Here is a 25,220-nt window from a genome sequence, read left to right as displayed (position 1 = left end):
TTGGAGCTAGTTCAATGTATTACCAATAAAATTTTATTATAAATTATGTTTTTCATTGTTCCTGCTTATAAATTAACTATACATTTTTTTAAATATAAAATTAGTAGACTGATGGGTAAATGGTCCACCTGATGGCGAGTGGTCACCAGTTGCTCATAGACATTGGCATGACATTTTAACACTTACAGTGCCAATGCGCTAATTCTTGGGAATCAATTTATTACATCCCTTGTTCCTGTAATGACATTGGCTCAATTCCCCTTACAGCCAAAACACAATGGTACTATGTATTGATGATAATGTTGTCTTAGATTTTCGCGATTATTACACATTGAAATAAAACTACGGGCAGACTCTACCCGTGACCACGAACACTGCAAAGTGCTCGAAACGTCGGGATGTTAAAATATAATAATTAATATACGCGATTAAATCCGTTAAAAAAACTAGTTTTATTTCAATGTATTGATGATTCTTGCTCAAATATATAATATAGCAGGCATGCATTTGCGCAACAAACCACCAAGTATTTTTTTTACAATTTCATTTATTTGGTGTAACAAGTTTCTTTATTTTTTAAATATACTATTCCATACATTTAAATAATCAAAAATGAAATGAAATAATATTTCTTTGCTTCTAAAGTTACTTCTAATGCCACCGCAGATACAACTCTGTTAAAACATTAGGAAAAATTAAATTGATCGCATTAATATATAAAATAAATAAAATATATTACAAAAGTTTAGTGTTCAAATCAAAGTAGAATGAACGTAAAAAATATATATACATTAATTTGAATAAATTAATATTTCATAGTTTTAAGAAATAAAATAAAATATTTAGTATGACATTTGTCATACGTAATATTCCATTAAATGTTCAGCATTTTTTTTCTCTTGGTTCGTGTTGGAATAATTGGAGTTATTTCATTCTTTATATATTCTTGTTTTATATCATTTGATTCTCTAGTTGTTAAATTTGATGAGATATCTTCTTGTGAAACAGGTTCTTGTTTAATATTTTTCTTACTATCAATCATTATTTCACTGGAATTAGTAAAAAGACTATTAAAAATTTGTTTATTATTTTTGGTTAGGCTATTATAATATGCTATATCATAATGTTATATATTGTTATTATGATATTGAGAAACAAATGTACAAATAAAATTTTCAAAATTATCTATCTGTTTATAGAAATAGTAAAACTTTATACAATTACTTTATTTTAAAATTTTAGACACTATGTTGATGATTAATATTTTATGACTCTTATGCATGTAGTTAAACTGGCTTACTTAAAATTAAAACAAAACAGTAAATTAACTAATAAAACCTGTATAATAATTATTAAACATAAACTTACTTGGTATTTTGTCTAGAAACATTAATTCTTCTTTCTAGAATAGTACTGGAAATCTCTATTTCACCAAAATTTTTTTCATATTCTGTATGTGTTTGCATATGTGTGTCGTCATCATAAGGAGGAAGTGCAGCTGTAAATGGTATAATATAATTTTATTATATTACATCAAAAAATGTTACAAAACATGATACTAAAAATTAATTTTAGTACTACCATAATTAAAAAATAATAATTAAATTCTGAGCTGAATAAGCTTGAAGGAAATTACATTTGACATTTTTTAACATTAAACTTTATTTTATAGAATGGTTCAACAATGGTTCAAATTGGTTTGATTAACTTCTAATTAACCTGATATAATTGATTATAAATTTTGTAACAAGTTTAGTGGCTTATAGTTGTGCCAATCAGGTACAAATAATTTGCTAATGTCACATATGATGGACAAGACACAAAGGAGACTTGATTGCTATAATGGTTGACAATATATTATCATTAAAATTAAGAAAAAAAAAAACAGCAAAATAGAACAAATTATTTTTTCTATCAAATTAAGACCTAATGCTGTTACCTCAGTAATAAAACAAATTCAACATAAATCCATAACATATTTTAGAAATAAAAAAATCCAATATTTGATGGAAGCATAGAAATATACTTACAATATGATAAATTATGTAACTTTTTTTATCAAAGTGGCAAAACTTTTCTACATTTACTAACATAATTTTGCAATATAAATTATAAATATGATAATTTGGTGCATTGTAAGGTATTTCAATATGGAAATATACTAAATATTAAATAACATTTCTTTTTCTTTGGATTTGCTATAATTATTGCAGATACTTTTAATAATATATTGTTTATATAAGAAAACAATTATTGATTTTAAATCCATGTGCATATAATAAATTTTTATATTTGGTATTGCTTGGATGTCTCAAGTGTAATTACGATATTTGTTATTTATAAATACTTCACACTTTAACTTCATAGTTTAAATAAATGTTAAAATAATACTAACTATATCGTATCTTGCCTCCTAATGATTTGTATTCCTCAATTTCTTCATCTTTCTTTGTAAGCAGTTTACGTAATTTTGTTTCACTACATTTTAAGTCTTTCACTGTTTTCAGCAGTTGTTGAGTAACTTCTTGGAAAAACTGGAATTAAAAAAAAATGTTGAGTTTTTTAAGAAAGAAAATAATAGTATGTATTTTTTCAGAGTTAATTTTGAAAATTTTCTTTTATGTATTGAAATAGTTACACCATGAGCTATCACTCAGCACTTAAAATAGGTAAAATTTGAAGTGTCTTTAAAGGTGTAAACAACATTGAAACTACAATACTAATTACTATTTACAGGGCTTGAAGTATGTACAGGGATTAATTCAAATTTATGTAATTTATTTAATGAAAATATAATTTATTTATTGAAAATAGCAATACATACAGAATATTTTTTTATTTTGGTATGGATTCAGCGTATGCTTATTCATTGTTATACATCACCATTAGTAATCAAGTAATCTAAATAGACATGTCATAGCCGCCTCAGTACAATTGAAAAATAAAGAATTTTATTTGTGCTCATTTCTAATTGGATGGTATTTTATTTAATTTATTGGTTTTATTAATTATTGTTCATTATATAAAAAAATGTATTGTAATTCTCTAATCATTGATTATGTTTAATTTATATTTTCAATACATATTGTGCAATTCAATAGTGCATGGTGATAATTAGAAGAGAGTGTAAATAGTAGAACATTTGCCAAGATCATTTTGAAATATATGCTTATAATTGGAACTGATCAGCTGAAAGTTTCATTTAACTAGTCACAAAAAACTATAGTATTCTTAAGCTGCTGGAAGCATGCAAATGCCACCCATGATGAACTTAAGTTGGCTATAAAGCCATCCAAACCATTCAACTAAATTTAAATGAATACCGGTAGACATAAATCAGTTCTAAATATTTTTAAATTTAGATATTAACACTTACCAACTCATGAGATCCTTCATTTAGCTCAATTCTTAAGTGTAAAGGGTAACCGTAAAACCTAGTCATAGACACAATAAGTGATGACTCATTATGTGATATATTTAAACTCTTACATTCTGTTGGATTTAGAAGCATTTGGGTTCCATTTTCAGTGAGCTCTAGTGTATTAATTTCTAAGCCTAAATTACTTTCCTGCAATTTTACAAATATTGTTCTCATTAAAACCATGATGTCATTTTTTTTTTATTAATTATAGCTAGAGAGGTCATCTGCCCATAGCCATCGGTGGTGATGGGCTTTTTAGGTAGTTGTGTTGTAGTGCAGAGTCTGCCCGTGACCACGAACACTGCAAAGTGCTCAAAACGTCGGGATGTTAAAATAATTAATATACACGATTAAATCCGTTAAAAACTAGTTTTATTTCAATGTGTAATAATCGCGAAAATCTAAGACAACATTTTTTAGGTAGTTGTTAATATTATATATTAGCTCACTAACTCTTCAAACGGAACACAACATAAAATACTGTTGCTGATAGAATATTGAAAATGAGTAGATAGACCTACCCATATTATGAGTATGTTTATACTAAAATTATAACTGGCTGTGTGTCACTGAACTGAATTTGATGACGTCTGGTAGGAAACAAGCTTCCTTAGAATTCATTCTAAGGAAGGAAATAGTCTACTTTTTTTATGCCTAACACGAAATCAATGTAATACAAAATCAACTACAATAACAAAATGAAAATGCTGTATTTGATAAAATGATCGATTTTACCTTCAGGCATTTAAGAAAAGCATCTTCTGAGTAATAAATTTCCCATATTTTGATGTAATCCGTAATTATAATGTGATATCTACATTCTTTTTTAAACAATAAGAAAAATGATGGCGATTTTTGTAATTCTTTCCACATTAGACAAAAGTATTGTTTTTTGGGTAAATATAATTATAATATGAACCAAAATATGTTTTTAACAATATTTGTACAAATGTAAATAATAAATACTACGAAATATATATAATTCAAGTGCTTGTTTATTGACTACTGCCTAGACATAGACGTCTGTCACTTAGCCAGTTGACATTTTACCTAACTTTTTTATTTTTTACATAATTGATCTGGATACAGACTATAAAATAATAAAATCGTAATTTATTTGTAATTAATTAAATTAAAGACAGATCAGCAATTGGCGTACTGACATGTAAAGTCTGTAAATAAATTTATAATGCTCATTATCAATATGCCGGCAATAGGATCTAAAATTTTATTTTCTTTATACAATTAGTCTGGCTGGATGACCTCGCACACCGGAACACAGCAATACACGGTAAGTTAAACTTATTAGTTTTTAGAGCGTTAAGTTTAAAGTTATAAACAGATTTATAATGGAATGAGAAGGTTGACCGTTTAGCAAAAGAAGCAATTCTATCAGGAAGGGAAATTAAAACACAACCAGATTATGCTTAAGTTTTAACTAAGTACAAAAAAGAGATTTATGGTAACTGGAAAGAGTATTTCAATGAAATATCTAAAAATAAGGGAATTTGGTACCATGCTAAGTGAGCCTCCTCGCAAACCTCGGTTTGCCAGATTTAAGATAAACAGGTTTATTTAGCTCATCGTCTTAGGTCCGAACATATCTCATCAAAAAGTTTTAGGTTTCCTATGAAAAAAGTGATTGTCTTAATTATAATTGTGGATGTTTTGGAGATATATATCACTTGTTGATGGAATGTGGCAAGACTCAGAATCAAAGAAAGTTACTCTTAACTAATTTAAAAGCATGATTGTTCGAAGTTGGATTTGTTCAGAGTTTTCTATGAGACCCTTTATCAGAATCTGCTAGGATAGAATTCTATTTAATGGCTATTAATAATAAATAATATTTTGACAAAAGGAAGAAGGGACAATGAGACTGATGAACCTGTGTAGGACAAAAGTCCCAAAATTAAAAAAAAAGAAGAAACATATACATACATTTATATCTACATAATCTCTATAATTGCCGGTTTATTATTATTTTCAAATTTAAATAAATATTTATTTCGCATTCCTTATTGAAATCTCTGAGCCGAGATGGCCCAGTGGTTAGAACGCGTGCATCTTAACCGATGATTTCGGGTTCAAACCCAGGCAGGCACCACTGAAATTTCATGTGCTGAATTTGTGTTTATAATTCATCTCGTGCTCGGCGGTGAAGGAAAACATCGTGAGGAAACCTGCATGTGTCTAATTTCAACGAAATTCAGCCACATGTGTATTCCGCCAACCCGCATTGGAGCAGCGTGGTGGAATATGCTCCAAACCTTCTCCTCAAAGGGAGAGGAGGCCTTTATCCCAGCAGTGGGACATTTACGGGCTGCTTATGATTGAAATCTCTTTGCCTAATTGCCATGTTTTATTTTCCAGTTAGCAGGCAAACGACGATATACTCTGAATAATAATAATAATATTATCTCCTCCACAGATTTGGAAGTATTGATCACAAGTTGGAGATCTACTTTTCTTCGAGAAGGTTATGTTGAAATGAGTTCGGTCCTTTTTCATTAACCAATGTAAGAATACCACATGACACATCACAGTGCCAAAAATTGTATGTACTTTTTTAGTTTAAATACAACTCAAAAAATTCTGTCTTATGATATTCGCGAATAAAAATTCAAATTTTACAAGGTATAACAACTAAACAGCATTACTTAGTCTATTTTTAAATTTGACTTTACGATTACAATTGTTTAACGTTTTTTTAAACTTTTCCAAAAGATATATTAAATATTTCAATAATATCTGGAAGAATACTTTAAAAAGTTTGAAATGTTAAATTATAGCGTTTTGACCAAATTATTATTGAACGTTGTACAATTTAATATAATCATAAAATTTGCAAGACACAATACCGTTACAATAATAATAATCAAAGAAAATAATTTTTATATTATTAGCATGATCGAGAACATGTTTTGGACCTATAAGGAGAATACATTTTTAAAGTGGTGATACTTAATTATTAGATTCTGCCCGCGACTTCGTCCGCGTAGATTTCGGATTTGTGACAGGATGGCGTATCTCAAACGGAAATCAAAATAACCCATAAAGATTCAAAATATGTATTTTTAAAATAAATAGAAGTAAGAAGATGATATTTTTAAACTTTCCGAAAATTATGAAAACTTTATAACATTATACAGATCATGGATTCACATCATGTAAATAGTTATCTATATTATGACTTGATTTTTGATTTTGTAAACTTATTTAGCAACAATTTTTCCTCCCGCGTGGATATCGGTTACCGCTGCAAAAAGCCTATCCAGGATAGACACGGTCAGCATAATGATTCCCAGGTCAATTCACAGACACCACACTAACATCGACGACGCAGTCAATATCCGCAGGCTGCATAGATTGTCTTTATGTGGATGTTAAAGTTGTTAATGATGAAAATATTTAAATGTAATTAATACTATATTATAGTTTTCACTTCTGCCGGCAGTCCCGGAGTGCAACCCGTTGTTTTAGGATAGATAACTAAAGCGATTATTGTAAAGCTTCTCTAAAAACAACATTTGACGTTAAATTATTTTCAGGTAACAAAATATACTGATGGTCGGGAGCCCCGACCCGTGATAGGGCAACGTAAAGTTGCCCATGCGTAAAACATTCTTTTCGTAAATCAATTCCTACTAATTTGAATGTTTGGCCCTGGGATTTTTTTATCGTTAGTGCGAAAGAAATTTTTACTGGAAATTGGAACCTTTTGAAGGGTAGAGGCTAATCAGTAGGAATCATGGGTATTCTTGGTATATGAGCTAATTCACCAGCTGCAGAGCCGGTGATTATAATCTTCGCAACTATTAAATTATCTTTTAGCTCCTTTATAAGAAATTTCGTGCCATTACACATGTTGGGGAGGCTAAAATTTCTGAGAAGCATTATCGGCGTGCCAACTTTTAACGACAGTTTGAGGTGGTAGCCCATCGGGGTTCAGAGAATTTAAAAATTCCTGGGGGTAGTGCACTGCGTCCTCGATGTTAGTTACGGTGTCTATGGATTTATAGCACTTAACTTCACCCGGTACTTTCTGCATAATTAAATTGTTTATTAAATGCGTTTAAATGTAGTCCAAAAAAAAAATCAAGATTTTTGAATAAAAAAAAAAAAGATTGTTGCGCCTTACTCGACAAACAAACAAAGTTTTCCTCTTTATAATATTAAGTATAGATATAAAAAAAACTACGGCTAGTGTACTTATAAAAGTAGCATTTATAGTAGTTGAATAAAATTAGTGGCTGTACGAACTTAGTTTTATATGGGTATAAAATAAATTAGTAATTTGTGGTGTACAGTAAATCATATTATTTTTTAATTAAATTTTGTTAAAAATAAAAAGTAGTTATTCTTAATTAAAGATTTTTCACCCAGCATTGTTTCATATAAAAGTGTAACAAAAAAAATATGTTGAAAATATTGAAACTGTTATATTAATAATGATTATAAATTAAAATATAATTTCAAGGCGTAATAACGTTATACTTTTTATGTATGTAGTAGATATTTATGTCATATAAAATTCTTATACGACTATTGAAAAATTGTAGTAGGTTGAAAAGGTAAAACATATTTTATCTTTCATCAAATTTTATTTAACGTAGACAGGCAACAAACGGTCTGGATATACTCCGTATAAGCACGAAACTGTGTTGAATTTTGTTAAATTTTTCCCAGAGATTTTGAGCAGCTGTTACTAATAGCTACGGAATATCCTTTAACATACACCACGGATTTATATGACTGTACCAACGATCTAACATATTTTTATAAAAGCATGATTTTTTACAGACTTTCAACTAAAACATATTCATTGATATATTCATTGATATATTCATTGATATATTGTGTAGGAATATGCAGCAGTATTTTAAAAATGGTAATTAGGATCTTATTGATGTAATAAATACGCGTGGTAAGCAGAGTTCAGAGATTCTTCCTCAAATTTTAGAAACAATTTAAATTTTCAATGTCCTTTAGAAATTTTGTAAAGTTTACTTTAGCAGAATAACTTAAGAGGTATAGATAGGTACATCAAAATTGTTCACATTTATTTTGTCATTTTTATTTATGACCTTATCAGTCATAGCTTGAAAGCAGTGTTCAGTGATGTCCAAAAGGCAGTGATGCCTTGCTAATGAATCTTTTACGCTTTAATGAATTGGTTGGTCACAAGGGAATCACTGACAAGCGATCCCCTCATGACCAACATAACCTCATTGCTAAGACAGGTTTAAAAAAAGTTATTTTAAAAAGTAAACATGCAGATATGATATTATTTCGTAGTGTAAAGCGGATGAGACCTGGTATTTTTTCGTTATATAATCAAGACACATAGGCATATATTTCACCCTACAAAATATGATAACTTGAAAATGATGATAGATCAACCACTAACTTAACTATTCATATATCTTTAAGAAATACTTATATAAACATCCATCTAAATTAATTATATGAGTAACTTCACAAATATTTTTGTTTTTGATTAAAATTCTATCGCAAAAGTCAAAAACCTGTACCGTTTGAATTTTGTTTACATTTGTGAAATAAAAAAAAAGGTTCTGAAGAGTTTGGACTTCGGAAAAAATATTATGCACTGGGGAAAAGAGTAGACTTTACTTAGGTAAGTTAATTTTTTGTTGTATTATAGTTGAGGTGCTGGAAAATCGTATTGTTGTGCATGTTCCCTGTAGCGTTCCTTATTTTGACTAAGTACTTACGGCAACCCTTCTTACGATTACTTTAATTTTTTGCAGATGGTGTTTCTCGGAAGGCGAATGCAATGAAGTCATTGAATTTTTATTTTTGTATGAAGTTAAATTTTTGTTTGATTCACTTAGCACTACGGAAATTATACTATCGCTGAAAATATAATATTTTAGTCTGACTTGCTCTAGTTAAGTTGACTATGTTACAAATCTCATTGATAGCCTACAGCCTAGATCATCAAGGGTTGTTTTAGTTCCTGTATTATTCAGCTGAAGGGCTGCAATATCTCACAAATAAACCACATAAGTAGGAGCAAAGCCAGATCCAACCTTAGTGTAACAAAATACGGTCCTATTATAGATAATCCATAAAGTGAATAAATTTCTTCATAAAGAATTTTTAAATAAATGAAATAAGTCATTAATAGCTGAAAATTTACAATATTTTAAAAAAGCATTTGTGATAATGGGGACAAATTTTAATTTTTCATCCTGCCGCTCCTGAAAATCTGCCACCCTGGGCACAAGACCCCGAGTAGTCTTTTTCTATTTGTTCTCGCTGGAAAAAAAACTAGTAAACGTTTTCCCCACGTGAAGTGGAGGTGGGGGTGGGGGTAACACCAGCTCTACCCTCTTCGTCTCTTTGGCGGGTGCCACGGGGTCGCATTCGCATGGAATTTGAGGCTCGCCTATGCTCGTCTCCAATTCCTAGGTATACACATACCATTCCAATGCGCTATCCGGTAGCAGTTACTGTTGCCGAAGCATACGTGTCCGGTAAGTACTTGCGTCATTCTTAATCGAGCGACTCACGTATGTTGTTTCGCCTCCACTGTCACCAGGCCAGCCAAATCAGATAATATATAAATATTAAGTTTGTTTAGATTCTGTTGGGATACATTTATACAAATAAAGATCATCTTGAAAATAATTTAAATGGTTAAAAGTTGAATACCCAAAAAAATTGTGACATGTTATGGAGCCGAATTAAAAAATATTTGCCAGTAAATATTTAGTAAAGTTTATTTTCCTAAATACTAATCATTCATAAAATTACATTTGTATTTATTTCAGCCTGTGACTATTCCCTACCTTTCTAAGTTTATTTACAATTATATGATTATATTTTTAATATCTAAATATCGGTTTAGCTCGTGAATTCTTCTAGTGAGCTAGGTCAATATAACGTTGTTTTTGTGTAATAACCGTGTTATTTTTAGAGCGCTAGAGACCATAAATCCAATCGACTATGGAGGAGTCAAATATTACCAGGTTTATCTTTTAAATGCGTTTTTTATATTTTATTTTATTTCATTTATTTAGGACTAATGATTGTCAATTAATCAACAAACTAGACTGTAGCCCAGTGGGTAGCACAGTTGTAAAATGGTGTTATTTATAGAGTAGCCAAAGCCACAACAATAGTAGTAAAAATAGGGATCAAAGTTCAAAATTGAGTCATAGCCAAAGAAAATCCGAAACGACACATCCTGTGTTATCAGGTTCTCATGTTATGTCACTTGTTCTCATTCTAGTTCAAGGGCATATCCATCAGGCGCCCTAATGCAAGCAAAAAGCACCGACGTATGATGTTGTTATAATTTATGTAAGAATACTAAAAATAATACTGAATCGAATAAATATTGCGTCCAACGCATAAATTACCGCATAGGAATCATTTAACATAATTCTTTCTTCCATAACAAAACTGGTTCATTGTAATAAAAATATGAATATATCATATTAATTTATGATATATGTAAACGCAGTACTCTGCCTATAACCAAGACTTATAACGTTTTCCTATCTCGTTTGCACATCTTTTATACGCACTGCGTAATAGGCTTTACATAAATCTATTACTCCGTAGTGGATATGACACTTAACGTTATTATACAACAGGCAGTAGGCACGCCCCAGTCGGTTGATTACCTAAACCAGCACAGAATCGTTATTTATTCTTGATAACTAGAAGAAATAGATGCAGGCTGCACTTTCTATCGCTAGTATGTTTTCTCAGAGAAACATAATTAGGTAAACATACATATGTCGTGAGATACCACGATATCAATCATGATATCCCTAATACTAAGCGAAGGAAGCGTTCCTAAAAAGAATGAATCATAACGATACTTCTCTTTTAAAACGATTCAAGCGCAAAGTCAGCCAGGATGACATCCATTGCTAGGGTCCTACACCGTATGAACGTATCACTTTAGCATTATTACAGCCTTCGCAATGCTTTGCAACATTCGGTCGTGATTATGGTACCGATTAATTAGAACACTGATTATATACACTACTCCAGCATACCGGTTAGAGCGACATTACCATATCGCCGAAGACGTTATCCAGTAACCTCAAACCCCTTACAAGACTTAAGGATAAAATGGAGCCTGTGTGCTATTCCAGACTATATCTGGCTGAATGAAATTTGGGACAGAGATGATTCTTTTCCAAAAACTCTGTCCTAAATTTCGTTCTGATCCAAATGAAATAAAAATATTTATTGTTTAATTAAATTATTTTCATTTTATATACTTTACCCTGTACGAATATATTTATTTTTTAGTGTAACGACACACAATCTTTTACTTAGGATACTCCGTACTACTCGTAAAGAACTATAGAAAAAAATTACGAGCATTTTCGAGGTAGATTCGACAAATTCACAAAAAAATTAGTAACGAAAATTGTTTTTAAAAATATGATTTCAAATTTAATATTTTTTTTAAAAGAACACATTAAAATATTTTTATTTAATAATAATATTATTACTTTTAATTGATAATGCAAAGGCAATACGCTGACAGACTACTATCCTGAAGTCTTCGACGTGTTATTTAATCTAAAATTATGCTATCCTGAGCAGCCCTTTGCTACTAAGAAAATCGATGAGACGCATATCAAGGCCATTTATATTTCAAATAGGAACATGGGAAATATTAGAAAATATTTCTTATTATAATTAGTTGCCTATTAGATGCATAAGACCAAATCTAGATCTGCAAAATATCAGCTAAAGATACAATATAATAAATAATAAGTATTTGATAGAAGCGAGTTTGAAAACAAATTTAAAATATTCAAGATTGTTTGTTATCAGGCAGGTACAGAATAAGTGGATAAAAAAAAATTATTCAATTTTCGATGGTTCAAAGGAAAATAATCGCTCCGGTTGTACAGTGTTATTAAACAGAAATGGAAAATTACAAAAATCGATCGTCGTTTTATAAGGTTTGTCAGTTTTTTTTTAAATCTAAAACAAGTCCTGAATTTATAAAAATAAAAAAATGAAATAAATGTTATGAAATAAAACGAATTTATAACAAAACTAATTCCGCAATTTCTTTGTTGGACTTTTCTATACCTTCCCAGAATAAAATTAGCAGCTAACGGTCGAGGAAAACATAAATTTATACTAAACAAAGCTTATAAGCTCGCTTAGTGTCATGTTTAACCATTGGCATAGCCAGGATATAAATATTATGTATTATACAAGATGCCCGTCCCGATTTTGTACGCATAAAATTCACATAAAATATCATCTCCCATTTATGTTTAAACGGGCCCGATTAAAGTTGAATTTTCCAAAAAAATATTCTTAGCGGATGCCTTCTTAAAAGATAAATCTATGATATATGAATATACGCCTTCTAGGCTTCTTACTTTTGACTGTGCGTTAATAAAATAAGTCAGCGCAAACGAGTTTAAAAGTATAGATACAAGTGTACGTTCGTCGATTGTTGTCGAGTCTCATGTGCTTTGCGTGTTGCAGTTGAATAAATGTCATTTTGTAGATTATTAATAAGTTAATGCTTCAAATTTAAAGTACACTTAATATTTAAAACATAAATGAGAATTCAGTCTGTGAACTCTCTTGGGAAATATAATATTATTGAACTCTCTTCACGCGAATCAGATTTGCAATTGATCACTTTTTTGAATGGTGTTGCTATGAATTCATAAGCAGAATAATGAAAACCTTTTATACCAGTTCTTTTATTCGTTTTACACAGTTTTATGGCCATTTCCTGTTTCCTAGTAGTAGTGGTTTTGCAGGACGCTACGACACTATAAGTGCTTCCGCGGACTAGACGCCATTAACATCAGCGTTGATTGTTTTAGTTTCTCAGAAGGTGTATTTTAGGTTGTAATTATTAGCAAAGTAATAGCGTAAGGTATATAATTGTATAGCATACAGTAAACAGCTGTACAATCTGGTCGATCTTTGTTTTCATTTTAATAAAGCAAATGCACCACAAATACCTGTCTTGATATTATGAAGTAAGGATCCGCTTTTTCGAATCTCTAACATTATTAATTACTCATAGTTTCTGCTACTAGACTATAGACTTTATAATTATGATTATTTTTGTCTATTAAAATAATTCAACAATGAAATAGTTAGTCTTAATATTTAATCAAATAAAATATCGACAACCAATTCAAATTCAATGATGTTTATTTAAAGGCAATGTAAAATATTTTTCGTTATTTAAATTGCTTTTATTTTTTTCAGTCCGATGAAAATACTTAGTAAGTATAATTATAGTTATAAAATATATTAATACGATAACATTATTAATTAAATATCAATTTATAATTCAAGATTAAAAATATATTTTTATGAAAATTTTTTTTTTGTTAAATTACATGTCACATTGCATATTCCTTTAAATAAAATATTTTCCGTGAAAATTGTTTTAGCAGAAGCCACCGAGGAAGGAGTAAATACAAACCGTGCGTTATATGTGGTTACTAAGCCCTCAATTAGCAGAGAGGAAAAAAGCAAATATTTGATTTACTAAACTAAACTTTTTTTTAATTTAAATACTACTTAGAAACATTTAATATTTAACTTTATTCCTTGTATATTACTATGTTTCCTCTCTATCCATGATTGGAACTCATCTATTAGTGATTTTTGTGATTAAAATTATTTTAGTAGTATTTGATTTACCTACATTTTTAGCGGAGATCAGGAGGAATCGCTCTACATATAACTAAATAAACTTTCAAAACTGTCAAATATATAGAAGTAACCAGGCAAAAATAGAGGACTATATTATATATATGTAACTATGGTTATACATAAATATAAATATATAGTTTGATACTCAATCGGATAAGAACCGCTAACTAGATCTTGAATGAAATTTAGCACAGCGATAGATTATAGTCTAGAATAGCATATAGGTTAATTTTTATCCCAATTTTATACTTAAACAAAAAAATTAAACTCGTCATAATAGCAAATGATTCAATTTTGAAACAAATAAATAGGATTAATTGATTCAAATGAGTAAAATAATAAATTAACGTTGCAGATAATTTATTTTTACTTCAAGTGCAAAGAAGTCCAAATATTTAATATGCTTGACGTAAACGCAGAACATTCTCGGTGTTGTTAAGAATGACAGGTACTTAAGTCAAAGTGACCATTTCGAAGGGATAAGGGGATGGCTAGGGTCGACACGAATTCCAATGCCATTATTGCGGTGTCCTTAGTTTGACGAAGGTATCGTCCGGGTTGTTAGCTATCTCAAACCTGATCGGAGCCCTAAATCGTCTCATTGTTTATTCGAATATGACATCTCCAACAATAGTTTCGACATGAAAAGTGCTGACTGAAATCTTGTTGATAGATTCTTTGTTTTGGTTTCAGGGAGACGGACGAAGGGAGCAGCAGATGGTAAACACCTAGAGACATTGGTATTGTAAGAAATATAAGCCATTATTTAGAGCGTCATTGCACCAAAAGCTATAGCTATGAGGGGCTATGATGTTATATCCCGTAAGTCTGTGATATCTGACTTACTCATCAGTATTAAGTATTGCTGTTTATTAAAAAAAGATGCGGTATTACGACTGTATTTTTTTAATTACCTACATATTGTTTATGGGCTTCTCACATAAAAAAAAAACAACAAATAATCCTTTATTTTTAGCCTTCAAGATCTTCAGAATATTTTTTATTTGAAATAAATTATTTATTTGTTTTTAATATATTAATCTCTTTTTAGTTAATATTTATTCGTTAGAAGTCGGGATAAGCAGCAAGTAAAAGTATAAAAATGAATACGAATACCACCTTTTACTTATTGTATCATTTTTGACAATATTTTGTTATGGTACAGAATACAAATACAGTAAATTTATTTTCTTACTTTGTCATTATGTTTTCCCGCATGGAAAATTGAATTTGGAAAAAAAATAGATTTCATGTTCTTTTTAAATATAAAAATCACGGTTCAAAGTACATTTTATTCGAGCAAGATTTTATCTTTAAATCCTATTTTAATGTTGTGAGTATTTTGGATTAAAAAAAGCCGCGAAGTTGTTTAATTAAGTTTCCATTACAGATTCTGAAACAACGATTATAGAAGTTATAACTTAATCTTATTAGTTTCAAGCGAGTGAAATAGACGTATTTTTGTAAAATTATACCAAGGTTTGTTCAAATAATATGTGATAAACGACTATAGCACCGAAGAAGTATTTTTATCGCAATTCAATTTGGATAAAAGCCAAAAGCTTATTTCGAAAAGAATATTTATTTTTAATATTGACATATTTCTCTAAGTTCAAATAAGGATAAAACGATTTTTGTAAAGTAATTTAGGAAAATGAAATGACAGATATGTGAATGGAATGTTATTTTATTTGTGATAATGAAAATGTAGGACGTTGTGTCCGTTTGACAATACGTAATTATGTCAAATTCAATGAATATTGATCTACTATAACTTTTTTATAAATATTGGACAACATCACATACATTACTCTGATCCCAATGTAAGTAACTAAAGGACTTGTGTTATGGAAAATCAGAAGTAACGACGGTACCACAAACACCCAGACCCAAGGCAACATAGAAAACTGACGAACTTTTTCTACATCGTCTCGGCTGGGAATCGAACCCGGGCCTTGGAGCGAAAACCATGAAAACCGGTACACACTACTCGACCACGGAGGTCGTCATCAATCAATCGTCATCAATATAACTGTTCTTTTATCAGTCTACAATAGGTTGCATGTAGCCAAGATAGGTACAGCTGGTGCAACTTAGCTAGAGAGAAGAGGTCACGACCCTCAGTCATGAGAAAATCGAAAGGATTTCTTTATATTAAAAAATATATATATATTATATATTGTTATTGTATATATTATATATTATTATTATATATTATTTATTTATATTATAATATCGCTTGCATAGTTCATAGCAATATTTACTTTACTTATTTTATCTTATTCTGACATCAGTTATTTGAATTTATAGAAGAAGAGATAACATGTGAATACAGACGACACATAAATTTCATTTTATGAGCGTCTTTTTTTTACTATTTATATATTTTAATCGATATATGATGAAATACATTTATTTTCAAGTTTTACAAAGAAAGAGGAAATGGCATAAAGAAGGATATCACATTTATTTATGAATAAAATAACTGCAAATATGAGATTTTATCTTTCTGTTATTTAATAACGTTGATGCCAATTTACGTTATTAATTAATTAATATTTAATTAAATATAACCACGTAACAACCAATTTTGTAAAGGGGTGTTGCGTTCGTTCCCCTAGAATCAACTAAAACATTCTTATAAAATGAATTTAAATAACACTATTTATTATAACACTATTTATAAATTTTATTATTTTTACCGTCTCGGTTTTATTATTATAAAAAACTATCTATAAAAGCTCTTTTAATACGAAAATATCTAGTAGTTTTCGGAATAATTGTAATAGTAGTTGCTAAAAGTTGCTCAAATCTGATACATTTCACTGATTTTAGAATATTCCTTTAGGCATCTACATCAAGCAAAGTTAGAATCCATTTGTCTTGTCAACCGAATGAATGATGAGTTGGTGACGAAACTACGGCATTTTGAGCAGTAAAATTGAAGCAGATGTATGCGTAAAATTACCTTAACAGACTTGAAGTAAAATATTTATTTTATATGAGAAATATTTTAGGCCATCACAATATTCTCATCTTCCGTTCAACAATGAAAAATTAAAAATACATGTAATATATATGTATATATATTTGTATATACGTGTAAATCTCAAAATTAATTCCTACGTTAGAAATTTGAGATTTTTCGCATTAATAGTTAAAATTATTAGACAAAAATTAGTTGACTAATATTTGAATACAATTAGTTATAACGTTTGAGTAATTATTTTATATGATTTAAAACAATTTGTACAGCCTATACTTATTGAGTGACTTTATAGTTCCACGTTTACGAATATTTACAAAATTCATTTTATCACGTTCATATGTAAAATAAATTATTAAATATTTATTAATAATTCCTCTTCGAGTTAAGCCTAACCGATTCCGAGTAAAAGCAATGAATGTATTCGACGCGTCGTATAAAATCTTGATATTGAATTTCTACGCCTGCTATCGAATTTATTGCGATGCAGCGATAGCTTTTGTAATATCTGGATCAAAGTTCATATTCCACTCAAATATAACATACGTTTATTTTTTATTACGAGAACTCGTGTATGATGGAAGGAGACAAACATAAAAGGATGTTTTATAAATATTGTTTACGAGATCATATAGAATATACAAACTACATTTGTGAAAAAAGTATGTTTTATCCAAATAGGATTTTGCAGGTGCTTTTGAATGGTCAAGCGTTATCTTTCAATACTGAATTCTACCGAAAAGTACCATCAAGAAACTAAATTAATTTTTGTTTACAAAATTAACAGCCTTTAAATTTCCCACTGCTGGGCTAAGGCCTCCTCTCCTTTTGAGAAGGTTTGGAGCATATTCCACCACGCTGCTCCAATGCGGGTTAGTGGATAATTTATGTAAATTAAATAAAACTGGTCAATTTCTACTCGACATTCGTCAATCAGTAATTTAATGCATTTTTGACACATAATTGTACATGTATATTCTGATACAGGCGAATGAGATTCATTTAAAAAACAAGTTGAATTTAGTTTAATGGTAGACCAAGTGAAAATGACTATACCTAAACTGCCATAAAAATGAATGATTAACTATACTGAACTATTATTCAATTGGTGTATGTCATTTTTTGGATAACAATTAATATTAATATGTAGTAGGTATGTAATAATAATTTATGAATACCTATAAAGTTTGCGTTTTCATGTTTGTGGCATATTCATTTTAACGTTATAGTTTATGTATAAACATATTTTTCAGCCCGGGTATTACTCTAATAGGTTTATTTTTATATTATAGTAATGGCCGACCGCAAACCATTACTAATATTAATGTTTTTCCTTTAAAAACACGTCATATAATATGTCTTGCAAGTCAGAGGCAGATTTACAAATGTGATGTATGTTATGGTTTCTACAAAACTAAAAATATAATGTAATAAAAAAGTATTACTAAAGTTATAAAAATATTTATTAGAATCATATAAATTAAAATAAAAAGTTCCATAGCGCAATAAAAAAAACAGTGGATTTTTTAAAATTAACGTTCGGAAATTTGCCGGCTTTAGTATATAGCTAGCCTATTTAAATATCCGGTTGTATGAGTGGGAACGATGGTCCATAGACTAGCTGGTGTGTATAAGGTTGGGCTATTCAAACTTAGCAACATTTAAACTACGTCAAGGTAGTCTGACTAAATAATACCTATCAAGTTTTCGTATTGAAACTGAATAAGACCAAGAGTTGTGAGCTCTTCGAGCTATTCGGTAAGAATACTTCGAGTTTGTTCTTGCAGAATTGTTCCACAGAAAATTGTTTGTTTTAATAATACAAAAAAGAAGAATTTTTCGCCGTTTCTTTTTCAAAATCCATGTTTTTTTTTATTCTTTCACAGTATTCATCATATATTTTTATTGTTTACGTCGAAATATTAAAACGTTCGGCATTCTTGCAGCAAATATTCACGTAGGAAATAATATATGAGGTATCATTATCGTGCGATACTAGGATGATCTGTATTTTCATTTTGTTTTAACGTAACATTATCTATAATTTTTCCTTTAAATAATAAAGAACAAAAGATATTTTCTGAAATCAGGTTGCTATTCCGTAGGCTCTATTCTACTGTTATTATTTTTTATCCACATAAAAAGCAAATAATATCTGAAGCTTTTAAATATGATTAAGTGTGACTGTATTCTTTGCATTGTTTTCATTTTGCGGGCAAAAAACTCTATCCTTTGTCATTTTTGTTGGGATTTTCATTATTTCGATCTCCGTTCAGTTTGAATGATATTCAGATAAAAATTGATTATTTATGAGCTCATGTTTAAAATATTTGTATCATTACTGTTTCTACCCAGAAAAGTGAATAATATACCAGTTCTATATATGACCAATCTGCTCAATTTATAACTAATATTTATTTGTTTTATGTGAAATATAATAATGATGTTAGTCATATAATAAACAGTTGAAATAAATACGTACTCTTTTAAGTAAAATGTTTTTTTTTTTTAAATAATATTGGTTTTAAAATTATATACGATAATATAAAAATAAAGAAAAAAATCGAGATTCAAATTTGCTTGTTCAAAGCGTTTTGAAATGTAGTAAACGAAGAGAATTCTCGATCTCAGATACCAACAGCGAATGAGAGATAAGTTCTTCCCGTTTACTTATTTCAAGCAGGAAAAGATGCAGTGACTAGACTCGGTTACGACAGATTTATAATTAAATTGCTGCAAATATAAAGTAAAGGATTGCGCGTTTTAATACTGTGACAAATTTCAACGGAGTGATTCTATGGGAATATTAATTGCTTTAAAACAATACGTACAAACTGCTTCAATTAAAACAAATCAGTAAAATACAGATTATTTAAAAATACCTTTTTCTTATATTATTAAAATAAATCATTAAAATTTGTGACTTTCAAGATATAATTTAAAGTACCTACTATGTATATATAAATTAAAATGAAAAATACAAATATCTTTTGAGGGTACGACTGTGTGTATATTTATATCAATTCAAGTCCCTATTTAAAAAGTAGTTCATGTTCCTGAAATGAGTTGTGGTGTAAATAACCCTATATATTTGTTATTTTTGGGATAACCGAATACATGCGGCTTGTTTGGGACCACATAATAACGTGATAATCTACGTGTGGTTGCTATAATGTAATTAGCAAAGGTTTGTGATAATGTAATTGGGTTGAGAATTTTGTTTGATCTTTTTGTAACTATAGCCCTTAAATGGGTTTTGTATATAATAAATTCTGTCTAAATTTAAGTTCTTATACTACTTATTTCTTCTTTTACATTCAGGAATGAATTCGTTTTGCTTACGTATAGAAGAATTGTCTGCGAGGCGTTATTCACAAGCTTGTTACTTTCGGATCAAAAGGCTATGAATAGCGAATTGCGGTGTAAATGTATGAAAGTGACGGATACTAGTGTTTCAATATAAAAATGTAAAATAAATGTACTTTTGCTGATACTTGAAGACGAGAGAGACATTTTTGAACAAAGCCTTTAACCAACTGTGACTTATATGTATGTATGTATGTATTTTATTAATATTATTATATAACAAAATAACCGGAAGTACCAGGAATGAGAATATTCATCTTGTCGATATTGTTGACATAATACTATCGAGTTATAAGCAGTTATCTTATTTAGGTTTTCACTCCTTTACTTAGGGTGGGAAATCTCTAACTTAATTTACATTAAAATGTTAGGCTTTTAGAATAGGGATTTTCTTCAAATGATACATACTTTAAAATACTATAGGATGATTCTCACAAATGTTGATATGTTATTGTATTTATATGTAGTATATGTTTGTCTATTTTACATATAAGCCATAGCTCATCAATCTACTGATAATTGGGAGAAAATCTTGTGATATCTGAATATCATAGGATTTTCTCCAATTCATTTTATTCTTATTAGCAACTGCAAGTACAAAATAACATGTTTATCGGATATTTTGTTATTATGTACAGTTTTCGCGTGAAAAGATTTAATAAAAGGATCTATTATCTGTTCTGACTCATGTATTATATCGATATTATTTTGTTACGATAAACCATCTTTTCGCAGTTGCGCGTTAAAAGCACTGACCGGCTAATAGTTTTGTCATATTGATAATAATCGACAATGACAATCAAATAATAAATTTTTCTATGTGTGTATTCTTGTTAAGATACATCTCTAGTGTTTTCTTTTGCGCCGGATTTTCTTAATCGTGTTAATTTAACAGTTTTTCCTCATTGACGACCTTTACTTTTATTACATCCATTGTTTCTACTGTACTACTACTTGTCAAAAACATCGACCCAGATGTCATTATTGTTCTCTGGACCTATAATTAATTAACCTGACCTTACAGGTCAAAACAAATGAACGAATGACCTCGTGGGTAACGTTATCTTTGAGAAAGTGCCTGGGCGTACACGCTTCGAGAGCCGGATCGAAAAGGGCCTAGTCCTTTCAAAGAGAGACCCACACACACACATTGCTGCTTACATTTTTACAGAAACCAATAATAATAATAGCAGCCGCAACATGACAGTTGCAGAAACATGTGGATCTGGTCCACTTTTTTGCGTATGCCATGGTTCTAAGAGTTACATTTATGTACAGTTTTACCGCTTTTTGAAACTGAAACAAAATCTATCCCATTAAACCTATTTCGAGACTTACATCTCTGGGGTAAAATATTTTTAATAAACTTCTGGTACTTTACACGCTATATTTGCTTTTTATTATAGTGACAAATTCGGCTTTACTAGGCGATGCGTGACAAATGATGTCGTAACGGTGCTTCTTAGACATCTCACATATATGTATATGTACAATACGATGGACAAGGTACTTACTTTTAAAAATCCGTATGTGTATATAATATTTCTTTAGAGAATATTACTAAGATTTGAAATCTTCCTTCACGTCCTTTCGGTGGAAAATACATTACATTTTTTTTTCTTTTCGATAGCATTTGCAGGTTTAGAAGTTGGGTATGCCTATATTTCAGTGTCTCGAAAATCACGTAAAGCGATTGGTTCTGAGCCAGATCTCTTTCCGGTCGTGTCAAATGTCGTCTCACCGGATTTTGTGAGCGATGGAATGGAGAGCGTACTTGTGTTTTCGCACATACTTTTGTACCATTATGTGCCTCTCACGGATTGACGCCATTGACAATGGCTGCCTTGAAATCGGTCTGAAGATTATCAGCTATATGTTCAATTAAATCATCTAACAAAATTAAATATATCAGAGCCAAATTGAATGAAGAATATTTTAATTAATTTAGATTTTATCTCCCTGAGATATTTGTTGTAAAGTAAATAGTCATATATCGTTTAAAGAATATATTTATATATTGTAAAACCATTATAGTTTACAGTTTTTCTGAAGTCAGGGCGAGTTTATTAGTTAAAAACACAATATAAATAAAGATAAAAAAGGCAATAGCATGTTGGATACCTAACAAGAATAAGTCAAGCTGATAACATCACATAACCTTTGAAATATAAACAACGTTTATATACAAACATTAATAATTATCAGTAAGTTTCATTTTGCTCGTCGATCCGCAATCAATTATAAATCGTAAGTAAAAATAAATATATTCAATAATATACTAAGTGTTATTTCTAAATATGAATTTTCTGTCATATGTGATAACGATTCGGTTAAAAATGAGTTATTTATTTTTACAAAATGTGCAATAAAATGTTTTTAATACAATAACAATTCTTGAAGTATCCAACTATATTTAATTATTTTTTTCAGATGAAGTTACTGGTGTTATTGGTTGTTCTTGCTTATTCTGCTACGGCAAGAATTATTGACGAAAACTGTGATGGAATTATTGTTCATAATATTAACCATATCAAAGAAGTATTAAAAGAAAACATAGACAGTCCCTATCAATTAGCCATCGATTATGACACAAATATGCTATTTTTTAGCTATTCCAGTTACGATAATGTTTCAAAGTTCATTTCAGCATATATTAATTTAAAAACCAATGAATTCCAAATAATTAATGGTATTAATGGCGGCTTTGCTAATGGAGTTGATGGTCGGAGTAACACGGTGTACATAGGAGGAAACGATGGAATATATAAATTTGATTTTGAAAGCAAGAGAGCGCAACATATTGATGGAACTACTCATAATATATGGCAAATGTTCTTTAAAAATGATTTATATTATACAAATTATCCACAAGAAAATGTTTATGTATACAAAGATGGCGAGTCCGAAAGGGTTCCCGAACTACTTGAAACAAAAGCTATGCTAGTTGCTATTGACAACAATGACAATATATATTATTCTAATTCATCGGGCCTCTTTGTCCATAAGAAGGCGAAGAATTATGTATCTTACTTGGGCGATTACAATCTAAACGGTATAACAAGTGACATTTCGGGTAATTTATTCTTCTCTACGCCCGATGGTATATACTCTATCGATGATAAAAGTAAAAGGATAGAAAAACTAGCTACAATAACAAATATTTACGGAGTGGCCGTGGAAAGCGACGGAAATATAATATACGCGTCGCAAGACAGTATCGTGAGACTGAAACCAACCAAAACGCACTGCTTTGTCAATGAAAAATCCGGAGAAGCGTTTTAAATTACATATTTAATGGAATTGACAGCGTGCATTTATGTATTAAGGTATCTGCATCATGGTTTACGACATTACTGTATACTCAAGTCATTTGTTTCATCTGATATTAATATTATATTATTTAAAAACTTTTAAATAGGGTTTTATGAAATAAAATACTTTAGCAACGATTAATTTACGAAATATTTATTTTCTTAAGACTTTCGGACTATTCTCCAATGCTTTGTTCAGTTTTATCGTTTTATTTCTCTTTATACAATTATGCTATTTACGTTGCTGGTAAATTAAAATGTTAGCAAGTAATTTTATTTGTTGTAACTAAATAATATATATAAATAGTATAAGAGATTATGTGTTATAGCGCCATCTAGTGGCGTGAGTGAGTGAACAATAGTGATTGTACAAAAAAATAAAATCAATTAAAAAATGTATATAAGTACCAACTTACACGATATAATCGCTCAAACGGTGTTGATTTAAAAGTCTATTAATCTCAAGCAGATCCTTTAATTATAAATAGCTCTAATATTTTTACATAAATTATTTAAAATTGAAATTACATTAAATTGATATGAACTATTCTATGCATCTTTTAAAGTAGATTGTTAATAAACATAATCTCACAATAATATTATTTAATACTTATAAAACTTTAATAATTATATTCGCATTATTTATAATAAAGATGTTGTGTTGTATCTACATGACGTATTATAGATAAAGAATACATTGAAATGTTAGCAAAATATTGCTTTTATTTTTTATCTCATTTTGTTATTAGCTTGCAAAGCTGGTTTACTGGATATTACTAAACAAAGAAATTCCTAAGGGGAATCGCGATGCTTCTGTTGAGAGCTTATATTCCTTATAATCACGTAGTGACATTATACTATAGAACTCGAGCTGTAAGTTTATGAGCGTTAAAACTTCACCTTTTATAAATGAAGTTAACTTAAGCTACACTCCATTATTATATTATATTTATTACAACTGGTCTAATTGAAATACAATACATCTGTTGGAAAGAATTACCTGTATTTTTTTTTTATTTACTCTCTTTTACATTACTACATAGTATAAAACAAAGTCGCTGCGTCGTCTTTCCGTCCTTATGTTTGCTTAGGTCCTTAAAAATACGCAACGGATTCTGATGCAGTTCTTTTTTTAATAAATACAGTGATTCAAGAGGAGGGTTTATATGCATAATATAGTAGAGAAACACTAAAAATTTTAGAGATTTCTAATGTGATTTCGTAAAAAATTTTTTTGCGCTTACATCGCAAACTCTGGCTGAACCCTACGAGATAGATCATAATAATCAGTATTGTACACATTAAAAAGGTCTACAAAAAAGTTCGAGATGGTATATGGTTATAGGAATAACCCACAATAACTATTTTTTATCCTTTTTAAACGATTTTAAACATTAGTCCTTATCGAAGTAAGTATTTTAAATACATTGTGAATTTA

The 25,220-nt window shown here is 29.5% G+C and overlaps 2 protein-coding genes across 2 annotated transcripts; one reads left to right on the top strand and one right to left on the bottom strand.

Annotated features, from left to right (window-relative positions):
- Positions 1-472: 472 nt before the first annotated feature.
- On the bottom strand, positions 473-4,392 carry LOC125065201. The gene is made up of 5 exons (XM_047672703.1): positions 4,157-4,392; positions 3,377-3,568; positions 2,396-2,534; positions 1,369-1,498; positions 473-1,049 (listed from the first exon to the last, which is right to left on the bottom strand). The coding sequence occupies exons 1-5, from the start codon at positions 4,292-4,294 to the stop codon at positions 875-877; spliced, it is 774 nt and encodes a 257-aa protein (XP_047528659.1). The 5' UTR covers positions 4,295-4,392; the 3' UTR covers positions 473-874.
- Positions 4,393-22,636: 18,244 nt separating this feature from the next.
- Positions 22,637-24,778, top strand: LOC125065388 (ommochrome-binding protein-like). The gene is made up of 2 exons (XM_047672957.1): positions 22,637-22,718; positions 22,902-24,778. Exon 2 carries the CDS (start codon positions 22,902-22,904, stop codon positions 23,751-23,753), a length of 852 nt encoding a protein of 283 aa, XP_047528913.1. The 5' UTR covers positions 22,637-22,718; the 3' UTR covers positions 23,754-24,778.
- Positions 24,779-25,220: the final 442 nt, after the last annotated feature.

The sequence above is a fragment of the Vanessa atalanta genome, chromosome 7 (assembly GCF_905147765.1).
Source record: "Vanessa atalanta chromosome 7, ilVanAtal1.2, whole genome shotgun sequence".
In the NCBI taxonomy this organism is placed as follows: Eukaryota; Metazoa; Arthropoda; class Insecta; order Lepidoptera; family Nymphalidae; genus Vanessa; species Vanessa atalanta.
The sequence above is the reverse complement of the archived record's forward strand: the minus strand, read 5'-3'. Positions and strand labels throughout refer to the sequence as shown.